This window comes from Rhinolophus sinicus, chromosome 7 (assembly GCF_057876585.1).
Source record: "Rhinolophus sinicus isolate RSI-liver-muscle chromosome 7, RSI-T2T, whole genome shotgun sequence".
In the NCBI taxonomy this organism is placed as follows: domain Eukaryota; kingdom Metazoa; phylum Chordata; class Mammalia; order Chiroptera; family Rhinolophidae; genus Rhinolophus; species Rhinolophus sinicus.
In genome coordinates this window covers 32,074,423-32,089,301 of record NC_142507.1, presented here as the reverse complement: position 1 = coordinate 32,089,301, position 14,879 = coordinate 32,074,423, and the positions used below count along the sequence as shown (strand labels likewise).

At 39.4% G+C, this 14,879-nt stretch overlaps 1 protein-coding gene across 7 annotated transcripts in view; it reads right to left on the bottom strand.

The window, feature by feature from the left end:
- Positions 1–14,879, bottom strand: part of RIPOR2 (RHO family interacting cell polarization regulator 2) — a 188,158-nt gene that overhangs the window by 61,039 nt on the left and 112,240 nt on the right. Inside the window, exon 1 of one of the 7 annotated variants that reach the window (XM_074318942.2) lies at positions 2,855–3,043. The exons of the other annotated variants lie outside the window; for them this stretch is intronic. Coding sequence (XP_074175043.1) covers positions 2,855–2,876 — 22 coding nt within the window. The 5' untranslated portion in view covers positions 2,877–3,043. Of the gene's footprint in view, positions 1–2,854; positions 3,044–14,879 lie in introns of those variants that run through there. 7 annotated transcript variants of the gene reach the window in all.

Below are 14,879 nucleotides of genomic sequence, written 5' to 3'. Positions count from 1 at the left end.
TTAGCAGCCTAGACCAAAAGAAATGAACTGCCAATCCACAGAATCCTGAGGAATAATAAATGTTCGTTGCTTTAAGTCAAAAAAAAAAAAAAAAAAAAAAAGCATGTACAGGGATGATCATGTGATCATGACAGGCAACATAATGGCAGAAAAGTGGAAATGATATAAATGTTAATCATTATAGGAATGCTCAATATATTATGGCATAACCATGGGATAGAATACTACGTAGCAGTTAAAAACAATATGCCTACCTGACCTGAAGTCCTTGAGTCTGTTTAAATTATAAGGTAGCTCATCAAGTCAGCAGGCAGCTTTTAGAGAAGAGCCCGAAGCCTAGAGAGCAGGATCTGGGGAGGGGGCTGACGCAGCTAAAGTGAGATCAAGGGATCAAGAGCTCCCCCCTCACCCAAGTCTCATGCCCTGTTTGGACCAGAAATAAAAGGTTGAACATAAGTACAGTTCAGAGGGGGAAGCAGCCAGCTGTCTGGAGAATTTAGCCATTAGCTGACTTAAAAATAAATGTATGAGTGATAGAAGTCAACCTAGGAGAGTTATTGGCAGGATGGGCAATAAAAGTCATTGTCACCTAGCAGACCCAGGTAACAGGCCCTATAGTGCAGCCCATGGTAGTTCTGCCAGTACAAGTAGAAAAAATGGAAGAAAAATGTTTGGAAAGTTCCATTTAGGTGACAGTTTTATTTCCCATTATATTTTACAAACTGGTGTGGGGACAGAGCCAGGAGTGCAGTTTCCAGGCTCTCGGCCTCACATAGAAAGGTGCTGGCTCAGGTAGTAAATGGCCATCAACTGTGATTGGATGGCCATCAGCTGTGGCTAGTTGGCTGTCAGCTGTAACCAGTGAGCCATTGGCCACTAATATAACTGCTGTGGCTACGCTAGCAGCAAAATGGGGATGAGCAAGAAGATGGTGGCTGAACTAGCAAGAGTGGATTGCAGCTAGCAAGTGAGGTTGGTTGGCAGAGAGAAGTGGACAGAAGGTTGTGGATCCTGTGGCTCCTGCTTCCTTGTCTCCAACCCAGCCGCCAGTGAGAATATAGTGGTGTGACTCCCCTACCTATGGCTCCGTGGGTGTTCGTTTTTGGCCTCACCATATCCTGCATTCTTATGCGGGGAGTGGGAGCTGAGACCCCACATAAAACCCTGCATGACGCTGGAACTCTGGCTTATTCTTTCCTATAAGTTTGCTTAGTCTGAGTGAACAAACCTGGCTCCCCAAATGTGCACAACTCCTCTAGGGACCCATAAGTGTTGGTACGCTAAGTGAAGGGTCCTGGTAGCACAGCAGCAGGCCAGCCTCCTTCAACGCCTGCCAGGCACGAATCCTCAAACTGAGCAGTGCAGAAGGGAAGTGCTGGAGCCATCGACTAACCTAGACGGTAGCTGGACAAAGCCTCTAGTCAGCTAAAAAAATGTCAATACTGATTGTTAAGAGTTAGGTATACTGAGACCCATTAAAGGAAATAGGAAATCATTTGATTATTTTTAGTTTTTTCAAGGATGAAACACTCTGCTGTATTAGGAAAACGCAGAAAAGTAGATAAAAGGCAGGGCAGGGAGGGGGAGAGAAGAACCATACTGTCTCTGTCACCCAAAAACAACCACCAGGACTAGGATAATTTTGGTGTATATCATTGTCTTCAACTCTTCCCTTTCAATTTAAAACATGATAATTTTGAACATGTTGCATGCTAAATTTTGTGTTTTGCTTTTTCTGTCAGATTCTTTTTTTTAGAGCTATGTCGAGGGGTTTATAAATTAGCTTTTTTCTTAAACTATTTTTAAAAGGATATTTAGGTCTCTCCCAGATTCTGTGTGCTCCTCTGGATAATAAAAGGAAATCCAACCAGCCTACATTAGGCATTTTGATTTCTGATTTTAAGATATGGCCAAAGTCCAAATGAACCCCTTCAAGGATGGCACAAGCGTCTCTCTTTGGGAAACAAGACAGCACATTCACATCTGCACACTCTTGAGGATGTTTTAGATCAAACATCATGAACTTACAACAACGCAATAGCTGGACATCATTGCCCTAACCCTTGTAATGTTTTTATGGTATCTTCCTCTTTTTTACTTAAACAAATCCTCTCTCTAATTAAAAACACAAATAAGTAATTCTGGAAGATCCCCACTGATGATAAAAAATATAAGAGATTTCTTAATGAAGATAGTAAGGACATCTTAGTTCTTCCCAAAGCCTTTCTCATGAGGGGAGAATGTCAACTTAAAAACCAATAGTTGCCACAGTTACAAAGCTATGCCACTTCCACAAGTTAGACTGACATTAGCCATCTGAGATAAGGCAATGACCACTAGGTAAGCTGGTAGGTTGCTGGCAAACAAAAAATTCTACAATCAATTCAAGTGTTTCTGGTGCCAAGAATAGCAGCAGGCAAAGGAGCATGACAGAACCTTTTCTTTTTTGCGAGGCAGGGGGATTTCTGGAAGTGTTCTAAAACTTTGTGATGATTATTGCACAGCTGTATACATTTACTAAAACTCAAACTGTATACTTATGATTAGTACATTTTATCAAATATATGGTGATGGAAAGAGAATTGACTCTGGGTGGTGAACACACAATGTGATATATATAGGTGATGTAATACAGAATTGTACACCTGAAATCTATGTAACTTTACTAACCATTGTCACCCCAATAAACTTTAATTAAAAAAAGGATTAGTACATTTTATGGTATGTGACTTTTACATCAATAAAGCTATTAAAAATACCATCAATTTCTAGAAAAAGTCATCATTCCTTCTGCAAGAGAAAGTACCAAGAAATCGAGACATAAAAAGGAAAAGCTGAATCAATAAGCAATCACCTGTGGAGCTGAATGCTTTCATGACAAGATCCTTTCCTCCAATGAGGCAACGTGAAATGCAGGACGCTGATCACTTTCTTTTCTTTTTCTCCCTTTCTTCTGCCTCCTCCCTCCCCCCTCCGGTTCATGCCATTGTTTCTCAGTCTACTTGTGTAGGACACAGCTCCCTGGCCCATGCTGGTGTTATGAGCCTTGCAATTCCCCCCAGCTGAGGCCGTCGTTGCCCGTCATCGGTCAGCTGCTCACAGCAGCTCGTGGTAGTTCTTGCTGGCAGCCGGGCCACCAGTCACTCCTGGCAGCACATGCTGACCTCCTGCTGCTCATGGCAGCCCAACTCCAGGGAGACTCATTGTTCACAATCTTAGCTGTAGAGAGCGCAGCTCACTGGCCCATGTGGGAATCCAACTGGCGACCTCGGCATTAGGAGCACTGCATTCCAATCACCTGAGCCACCGGGCCGGACCCCCGCTTTGCGTTCTGACTCATTTTTTCAAGCCTGATTTTTGTTCCTCCTCACTCCTTTCCTAACAATGCCAGCCATCCTGTTTGTGTTCCCCACATCTTGGTCAAAAGCTGAAGTATAATTCAGGTGTCTGAAAGAGGCAATGTGGGCTAGATGTAAATAGCCTGCTAGGCTAAGTGATTATTCAAGATGAATCCTAAAAATAGGTGTCTGCTTATTATATAGTTGCAAGGTACCTATTACAGAAGAGTTGACTAATCTTAAAAAAGTAGGTATATTTAAGTCTTTGGCTACTTTTTTCCCCCTTTCTTCTGCCTCCTTCCTCCCCCCATTCCGGTTCAAGCCGTTGTTTCTCAGTCTACTTGTGTAGGACACAGCTCCCTGGCTCATGCTGGTATTATGAGCCTTGCACTCCCCCCGGCTGAGGCAGTTGGTAGCTGAGCACACGGTAGCCCACGGTAGCCCACAGCAGCACACAGCAGCCCATGGCAGCCCAGCTTCAGGGAGAGTCGTTGTTCATAATCTTAGTTGTAGAGGGCACAGCTCACTGGCCCATGTGGGAATCAAACCAGCCATCTCAGCGTTGGGAGCACGGCACTCCAACCATCTGAGCCACCAGGCCAGCCCCTTTGGCTATTTTTTTAATGCACTGCTTTAAAATAAGTCAGGGCAATGGTAATATTTACTTCTCAGTTGTTAACACTGTCTGCTAACCAAATGATAAATGCATGCATGATACCTAACAATGACAAAGACAAGTGATGTGAATCGATGAAAAAGTTTGTAGAACAACTCAATATAGATTCACTCCTTGCAAGAAGATAGAAGAAGAACCAAGATGGAGTCTTAGGCAAGTACTAAACTTGCTGAACCTCAAACTGGTTATCTGTAGAAAGAGAGTAGCATTTCCTCCCCATTTTAACAGACACGCATTATAAGGTTCAACGGAGATCAAACCATTATTCAATCTTACCATCACACAGCCACCTGGATATCTTCTAACCTGACTTCCCATTAGCCCCATGGATGGCAGGACTTCTGCTTAGAAACATACATAAAATGAGGAAGTGCTTTACAAAACGTAAAGTACTTGAGAAACACAGAGATTGCAGTAATGAAGACTTAGGTTCAACTAACTTAGAAGAAAAAGGAACTCATTTTCAGATCTCTGGAAACTGGTATTGATGGTTCTTTTTCCATGCTTTCTAAGACTCCATCAATCAACACATAATTATTAAGTACATATTATATTCTTAATACTGGCAGGATGCTACATTCTATCCAAAATCCAAAAAGAACCATAGACTAATCTCTGCTTTAAACAGTTGTAATAATTTAATTAGAGAAGATAACATGACTGTACCTAAGCATATGGAGACAATTTGTGATGTAAGAAATAACAAAGAGAAATTTTAAGTGGTACCAATTTCTGAGTGCTCCAAGGAAAGTAGCAAAGTAGAGATGACAAGAATGTGGATTCTCGAGTCAGACAAATCTGTGCTCCACTTGGGTTCTACCATTTACAGCTGTTTGAACTTATGCACGTTACTTAACTTCTCTGAATCCCAATCTCCTCGTTTTACCACAGAGGTTTTTTGTGAGATGCAAATGGGATAATACACACAGTGCCTGGTAAGTTAATTCTCAATAATAATTTAAAATAATAGTGTTATCTCAAAAGAGAGATAAATGAGACAGAAGCAGTCTGAATGTTTCATAACGAAGAAAAGACTGGCTACGTCCAGAAGAATGGGCATGATCCGAACAGGTGAAATCGAGGGATGCGGGAAACGTGCATCTTTTTGAAGATGGTAATTTTTAGATAATTTAAAAGCTGAACTACTCTAAACACTGATAGGACAAAAACAAGGGAGCCCAGTTCAAAAGTCAATTAAAAAAATAATTTGATTTTGAAATAATTTGAAGCTTACAAAAAAGTTGCAAAAAAAGTACAAAAAGCTCTCATATATCCTTCACCCAGGTTCACCATTTGTCGACATTTGTCACATTTTACTTTGTCATCCCCCCTTATACACACACATGCCCGTTAATTCCTGAATCATCTCAGAGCAATTTGCATATACATGTTTATATATTTTTTCTCCTCCCCATTGAGCAATACGCAAATATGATGCAAATATACTCCAAAATTCATCAATGCGTATTTCCTGAGAACATGGGCATTCACTTACATAACTTCAGTACAATTATCAAAATTGGGAAATTTAACATCAATACAATTCTCTTTTCTAATGTGCAGACCTTATTCAAATTTCACTGATTGTCCCAATAATGTTCTGTATATTGTCCCTCTACCCCTATTCTAGGAGCTCAACCAGGATCACACTATGCCTTTCCTGTCATATGTCTTTAGTCTCCTTTTATCTGGAATGGCTCCTTGGCCTTTAATGTCTTTCATGACATTGACATTTCCATAGAGTACAGACCAGCTGTTTTATAGAATGTTCCTTAGTTTGGCTTTGTCTGATGTTTTCTCATAATGACATTCAGGCTATGCAGTGATGTCAAATAAGTGATATTGTTGTCCTTCTCAAGGTATCATCTCAGAAGACACAAGGAGTCACTTGGTCCCATTACTGGTGATGTTAACTTTGATCACTTGGTTAAGGTGTTGTTGGCCAGTTTCTCCCTTGGAAAATTATAATTTTTTACCTTTGTTGTTGGTAAGGAGGTACTTTGAAGCTATGCAAATATCTTGTTTCTTTAACGCAGGAGTTATCGCATCTGTTAATGATTCTTGACCAAATCAATTATTACCATGGTGGTGACAAAACGGTACTCTTTGAACCCAATCATTTTTTTTCTACTGTATAAAAGTTTTCCTTATTCCTTCTATTTATTTGTTTGTTTCTTTATTTCTTTATTGTCAGGTGGACTCATTAATTCTTTTATTTATTTATTTATTTATTTATTTATTTATTTATTTATTTATTTATTTTTTAACAGGACTTTATTGGGGAACAGTGTGTACTTCCAGGACTTTTTTCCAAGTCAAGTTGTTGTCCTTTCAATCTTAGTTGTGGAGGGCGCAGCTCAGCTCCAGGTCCAGTTGCCGTTGTTAGTTGCAGGGCACGCAGCCCACCATCCCCTGCGGGAGTTGAACCGGCAACCTTGTGGTCAAGAGCCCGCGCTCCAACTGAGCCATCCGGGAGCTCAGCGGCAGCTCAGCTCAAGGTGCCATGTTCAATCTTAGTTGCAGGGGGTGGAGCACACCATCCCTTGCAGGACTGGAGTTGAACTGGCAACCTTGTGGTTGAGAGCCCACTGGCCCATGTGGGAATTGAACCGGCAGCCTTGGGAGTTAGGAGCACGGAGCTCCAACTGCCTGAGCCACCGGGCCGGCCCGATTCTTATTTTATTCAATGGGTTTAATCCCTTACTGTCATTTGATGCAAAAGCCAACTAACTGTTCCTGAAGCAATTTTTGAGCAGCTTAGCAGAGTGACATTGCCTTTGAACTACCAAATTCTGCATTTTTGGTAGGAATTAACACACTGAAGGCCTCACTTGGATTATAATTATTTTCCTGAACATCTCCTCACTTTAACCAAGCTACCGTCTTCTTGAGAGTCGGTACTATCTGTCTGTACCAATTCCTTTGATTCATAGTACAGAGTGGGATAGAAAAGCATTGACCCTGGAGCCACGCTGGCCCAGGTTTCACCCAAGTCACCCATCCTTTCTAAGCTCCAATTTTTCTTGTCAATAAAATGAGGATAATAATACCTAAGTCAGAGAGGTTGTTACCAGGAGAACATGAGATAACATATGGAAAGGCCTTAGTGTGGAGTAATGGTCTTTTCTATTAACTAGAACTTGCCTTTTGAAGCTGTATCTGACTTTTACCAATCAAATGGAATGTACTAATTACAAACCCATATGTGTTATATAGGCGAAGAGATATATAGAAATAAAGTAATCTGACATTACTGCTCCCCTCTTTCTCTCTATGTCAGTCACCCACCAAGCAATAGCAGCAGAACATGGTGAAGCTATTTTAAGGGTCTGGCTGAGTCATTTGAGGAGTAAAGAAAAAATGTTAATAGCATATCTACTCCCCAGGACAGTCAGTTGTAGGAACTTCTAGATAATTGACACCATTATAGCCTGTGGAAATGAAAACTCTGTTTTTTCTCCCTTTCTGGTGGATTAAATAAATACAGGGAATAGCAGCTGGCCTCATGATAATTAAAAGATAGATGATTCAGGACATAAAACAAGCTAAATTTCACAAAGGGATTGAGTGGATTTTGACTAATGTCGTATTCATTTTAAAATGCAAAGTCCAGAATACTCATAGACCTTCATTTGGTGCAAAGAACATATCAAAACAGAACAAACTGTTTCCTGGTTCAAAGGAAAAAAGCATTTTGCACTTCAATGAAGGTTGATGCTATTACTAATAATAAGCGTACATATATTTGTAATATATATATAATAAGCATACATATATTTGTAATATATATATATATCAGGGTGCCAAAAAATGTATAAAAGTAGACACTCTGGTCAACGTTGCTCACGCAGGAGTTCGCAGTAATCAGGAGCATCTGGACATTGATGGTAACCACTTTGAGCACCTCTTGTAATTGCAGAAGTCAAATGTGACTTGTATTCATCTTTTGTTATCGGTATATACTATTACAATTTTAATACAGTTTTTCTTTCTTAAAATGTGTATACAGTTTTTTGGCACTCTGTGTGTGTGTGTGTGTGTGTGTGTGTGTGTGTGTGTATGTGTATGTGTATTAAGCCCTGCAAAACCCATAAATATCAAAAGGGAACAATCTCTTGGGAACATGGTACTCATAGACAGATTGATGCTGCTGAGAGAAAAATATACCCACCACGAACACTCATTTTTTGATCACCAGATTAAAAAAATAACACTCCAATACAGAAGAAAATGGCCCCGTGCCTGACGTTACCAACCCCTCAGGCATTCCTGCATGCAGCCTCTTTATCCCTAGAGCCTGGTGACTCATTTCTAGCTAATGGTGATTATTGCTTCTTTACTTCAAAACAGCATCAAAATGATAATGACATCTTCTATTGCTGTTTGATTTTACTGAAATTACCATTTTTATGAGCCCATATATATATTTTTTGTTTCCATTAGAACTGAACTACATCTTTGGAAATCCTAAACAGAAAACCCATTAGGTTCTGGGAGAATGTGCCCAACAGTGTGCTGGGAATCTAATTGACACACTGTGCACTTGTTCCCTTGCCCCACACGTGTGACTGACACTGGTATTCATTAACAGGCATGAGAATCAGGTAGAACTGACCTTCATAAATAAAGCTGCATGGTGTATTTCATCTCAGAGAAAGGATAAGAAGTTATTTTAAAGCTTTTCAAAGTGGCCTATGTAATCAAACTAATATATATTTCACATGGTTAATTAATTAATTTCTGGCCGTCTGAATAAGTAAACTGAATTGGTAGAGGACTGACTGACAATTGTGTGATAGAAAATATACCTAAAACCATGGACTCAATTATGGTTATATGATCACAGCCTTCATTTAAGCTGGGAGGTTACAGTTAAGCCCTTACAATGTGAAGGTAACGCAATGGACTTAAAACTAAGTCAGTCCTTTCGAACTCGAGTTACATTAGTCATTTTATTCCTGTTGTTATGACAACACTTTTAAAAGCAGCATTTCCAATGCTTAGCATTCAGGCATCTTATTATAGACTTGAAAACAATACATGAGGGTATGACGTGCTGCTCCTAGGGGCTGTAAAAGGGGCCTGGTGCTCACGAAGAGATGCAGTTTGCACACCTGGCCTCCTCGCTCTGGCCTCTAGAGCTCCTTAACTTGCTGTTTTCTACCAAACAAGTAGTGAGGGCTCATCCAGAGGAGGGAAGCTTAAAGAATTTATGTGGGAAGATACGAATTATTATTCACAGTCTCTATTCTGCAGTTGCATTTGTGAACAAGACCTTCTTTCATGATCTTATGTATTTCATTCTCTTGATTATAGCCTGTGTCATATAGTTTTTAGGTCTGTAAATGATGGTATGTTCTGATCGACTTCAATTGCTTATTGTTAGGTATTGGAATGATTTGTTTATGCAACTCTAATTTTGTAGAAAGACTTCTCATAACACACACTTATTATGAAAATTAATAATTGATAAAGGGATATTCATGTTAGAGTGAAAACCTGTTATATGAATCAATGACCTCTTGTGTTTGTACTACAGTGTGATAAAAGTGTAGAATTGTTTATTAAACTATGTCATTATTTTTTAAAGCAACATACAAATAGAAAGATGTTTTTGCTAAGGAAATGAGCTAGTGGAACATTGGCACTTTCTAGTCATTATGTACTAATAGAGAGAAATTTATGTGTTGTGTTTAATTCTCTCTGCCTTAAAGTGAATTTTACCTTTTTCATCCCAAATCTGTGGCATTTTCTGTGAAGTCATGTGAATTATTACTAAACAAAGTATAGCTGATAAAAAGAAAAATGAGGAAGAAAACTATAACAAATGGATTCATTTCAGAAGAACCCAGTGTCAAAAAGTTATTCTAGGATTCTAACAGAGGAAGGCTATGTATACAAGTGCCATCATATGCCAGCATTTTCTAAGTTGAGTGGCTTCCCAGTGGCCTGTACACATGTTCTCTGTGTGGTAATTTTAGCAAATTAAACTGATATAATAAAGAGAGTGGTTTCATTACTGGTCCTCGCTCCTGCATAGCAAGAAGGTGGCAGATGAATAACATCTGCTGAGTTATTTTTGGTAGCCAAAAGCAAATAATTTATAATCAGAATGCAAAGCAGCTAGGTATAGCTATGTGCAAATACCTAGATTATCAACAAAGCAGAATTATGTTCCTTTTTATGGTACCCTCAGGATAGTAAATTAACATGCATTCTTATCTGTCTATGACCCTTTTGCCCATTAACTGTCAGCCAATTTACCAAGAGAGGAGTCAGATCCATTTTTATACAGCAGGAAAATGAGGGTTGGAAGACTTTTCCAAAGACTACTTGTATCTCCTACTGCACCCTCAATCACCTGTTTTCTTCTAGGCCATTCCTTATGATCACTCAGAAATATCCTCTGGGTCACACCAGAATTGTTTGAAGGGCTACTTTTTATTTTCTGAGACTCAAATCTCATTCTTGAATACTTGGCCTTCTCCTGGCCCTTGTCCTTTAGTTATTTTTTCTATGGTTCACTGGTGAGAAAGTAGGTTTTCACTCATTTTCTTGGGTCCTTACCCACTGTCACTATCTACCCCATCCTGTCAGCCTCGGCAAAGTTATAAACAGTAGAGTGACAGCTGGTGATTCTTTGGATAAGCCTGGGAGAAATAAAGCAGGTAACAACAGACTTTCTCTGGAGTTATCTCCACAGGGCCCCAGACTCCTTACTGATCAAATAATTTATTCATGGCAAAAAAGGGAGGTGGAAGGACATGAAGAGACTTAAGAGACATACCAACCAGATGCAACACGTGGACCCTATTGTGATCTTGATGACACACCAACTGAAAAAAGAGTCATTTTGAGACACTTGTGACATTGTAATATGGACTAGATGTTATATGATACTAAGGAAATATTTCTCATTTTGTTAGCTGTGAAATGGAATTAGGATTATGCAAGAAAGTGTCCATATTTTAGAGATGCACATTGACGGATATAGGAGTGAAACGACATAAAGTCCAGATTTGCCTCAAAATGCTTAAACGACATTAATAACAAAAGGGACAGACGAATCAAGTGTGGCAAATTCTTGACAATTGTTGAAACTGGGTAACGGGTAGTCAGGAATTTGTTATCCCATTTGCTCTATTTGTGTGTATCTTTGAATAGTTTAACAATTTATCGGGTGTCTACTAGTCCAATGCTGATCAAAGAAGGCAGTCCCAAACAGCATATGGGTGTCAAGGCACTTATTTATCATAAAGCAGTCAGGGTAATCGCACAGACAGTAATTCTTAATCTTTTATGGAGAACTTTAAGACACCTGAATATAAGAATGGTGAATGCAAGACAAATGCAATACATGATAATGCCTGTCTCTCTCAGATCTCAATGCAGAACAAGATGAGGTCACCGAGAAGGGAAATTTGTCTGTTTTCTCTAGAAGGAGAAGGAGATTTGCTTTGGCCTTTTTGCTTGGTGGGTCTACCCTATCCCACTTCAAAGCAAACAAAAAGCCTATAATTTGACCACACTGGCTTTAATGAGTTCCAGATCCACCTAATGTTCCACTCTAGTCAGGCCAGCATCTGTGTAAACACAGAAACTCTAAAGTGGGACCATCTTTCTCAGACCTGGAACAGGCCAACAGGGGAAGGGCGCTGTGTGGTCAGGGAGTCTCAGGTTTTGCCGCTGTCCTCAGACTTGTAGAGAGAAGCTTGTGAGAATATTTTGAGACTTTCACCATAAACAAGGGGACAGAGAGACCTACAGCTGTCAGGACTTGTAGAAACAAATGCATACTTTGAGCAAACTGGCAGCATTAATCTGAGCATCATTAGCCATGCAAAAATGAAAAGATGACATATCTTTTCAGTTGTCAATCCCGCGTAGGAAAGTTAGGTGTTCAAGCCAATGGACAGGCCTTCTCCACCATTTGAGCTTCCAAAAATTTATTACTAGGTGCTGAATTTAGAAGAATTTAAATAGGTGACAGTTTGGAAATCAAAATAAATAGAGCTGTTTGTATCTGTAGTATCACCCAGGAGCCTCAAAGAAACACCTTTATCAGTGAGGAGATTCGTAGTTCCAAATGCATTGACATCTACTCTGTATCTGGATAGCAACCCTGTAAATTAGGTAGGGAAGTTCACATGATTGCTGTATAGATAAGGAAACTCACCTACAGGCAACTGTTCCAACAAAATTGTTGGCAGAGCTGGAACAAGAATCAGAGTTTCTGCGTCCCAGATGTGCTCTTCTTCTACAGATCTCCACTTTCCTTTAGCCAAGAAAGCAGAATTCCTCCCTTTGTCTGATTCTTAACGTGACATTCCATCAATCTGGAGTGGAGGGTCAGCAGTACTTAGAATGCCTTTGGCCCCACATACATCCTCAGTCAGTACTGATTAGGTGCTCATATAGTTCAAGAACAACAAATGCTTATCTCACCATCACGTCCTTGCTTTTTATTTTCTTACTCCATAACCATTCCTCACAATGAGGTCTCATTATGGGTTAATAACACAGTATAACGATAACAGAGTTTTAGATACAGCAAAATAAATGGGTAATCTTTGCTGTTAAGGGGTAATGCCCTGTACCTTATTCTCTTGTAGTTAAATCCAAAAAGTCATGCCCACTGCTGAGAACTGAGTTATTGGGTTTATTTGAAGAAATCTACTGCACTAAAACAAATATTTAACCTACATCCCAGCCTCTGTACCTTCCTATTGACATAACTATCAATAATCTCTAGAAAGGCCTAGTATAATGCAACATCTAATTTAGAAATTCTTGAACCTCGATGCATGTTAGAATTACCTGGAGAGCTTTCAAAATATGTCATTTTCTTCATCCCCAGATATTCCGATTTAGTTAATCTAGGGTGGGGCCCGGGGATAGGCTTTTTTGATTTTTTGAATCTTCTCAGGGTTTAAATTTTCTCTGTGCACACAGTATGTAATAATCATTGACCACATTTGCCTTCCATTCTTTCAGTATATACAAAATTAAGAGTCATTAATGTTCTCTCGTTACCTGATTCCAATTCCCCTACAAAAATTATTTGAAATGGGCATTGTAAGCCTTCACCTGAAAAATAAGACAAAATTGTAACTCTTATTTAATGGCAAAATAATAATAATAATAATAATAATAATAAATAAATAAATAAATAAATAAATAAATAAAAAGGAATGGTTCTGGGAATCTTAGGATTTAAAAGAAAAACTTTTCCACTCTTGGGAAGACTTTAAAGTAACTACATGTCATGATCAGAACTTGTGGTCATCTCTTCTTCTGTTTTCTAATGCTATGCTGTCAAGACGGATGCCTTCTCTCTCAGGGCTGTTGAGATTCAGCCTGCCCGGGTTTGTGGCCTGGCTGCACAACTTTATGGGTGTAGCCTGGAGAGGTTGCTTAACCTCTTCAGACTTCAGTTACCTCAAATGTAAAGTGGGGATGATAAAAGGACCCAACTCATAGGTTGCTGTGAAAATTAAAGGCTAATGAATATAAAGTGCTTAGAATAGTAAATGTTTGCTATTTTTATTGTTACAGTAATGAGGATGTATTATCAAGTCATTTTCAGTTTTATAAGGTCTAGATTGAGACTGCTGGTGCCTCTCCCACAGGAGAAAAGTTTTAAAGGAGGTTGCTTTCATAAGTTTTATAATTTACCTAGTTACTCATTTATAAGGACTGTGCATTCCTCAATTCTCTTGAAAGTCAAATTAGTAAACTGAGCTAGTTTTCAATTTAGAAACTATATAATATCTGCAGAGGAGGTAAAGATAGTTGATTCTTCTATTTAAAAACTACAGTGAGTATTAAATGCAGTGCAGGGTCCTAGGATGCTTTCCTACTAAGCAGGCATTTTTAAGAGGCATTTTCTACGGTATGATCTGTTAGCTATTCAGTGAACACCCTCCAGACAATCAGCCACTCTGAACTTTCTATTTTTTGGAGGTTATCACTCACACTGTATGTTTCTCAAACATCATTGCTAGACTGTGGAACTGAAAGTGCAGAGAACATCGAATGTGGGTGTTGAGTACAGACACATGGGATGACCAGAATTCAGAATGTGAATTAGGCAACGTCTTTCAAAAAATGACGTGAATTCACATAAGAATGTATTCTGATCCCTAGGACAGACAGAATTTTTCTCTGTACCAAAAATATATTATTTGAAAACAAATATATTGTTTTCAAATCAGCAGTGCAGGAGTTCCAGCCCCAAGAGCAGATGCCCTCCAACTGTTCAGCCTGGGATATTCAGGGTTACAAGAGAAGGGGCAACAGGTAGACAGGTGGCTGGACACAGTCAGTCACTGTGTTCCTACCCTTTGCCACTCTCTGGATAACACTGTGTGCCACAATTAATATCTGCAGCAAGAAAGGTCAGTATCCGATTTACCAGTTACGCTTCTCTTAGTACTTCAAGAGTCAAAGAGAAATGGTTCAAGAGCATTTCTCTTTTTAAGGAGAGTACACATAATATATTACCTATTTTCTGAAACAATTTCATGCCATTACAGCTCTAATGAATAGAGGGACTTAGATTACATAGAATCTTAGAGAGTGTCACAGCCAGTGTCTTTGTAAGGGGTGGAGATAAGCACCAAGTAAGAACAAGGAAACAGCAGGGTCCAGAAGCTCACAGAGACACAGCAAGCTGTGTGGTGGGTGGTGTATAGTTGGACTGCAGTTGCACAATTAGTGTGAATCTCCTTTGGAAAAGTGACCCCTGCTCGTTTCCTCTTCTGTAAAATGGGCATCATAACACTTACATCTTAAAGTTATTGTGAGAATTAAGGGACATCAGGTCTGTGAAGTACAGCCAGGCGCAAAGCATGTACTCGGTGAAA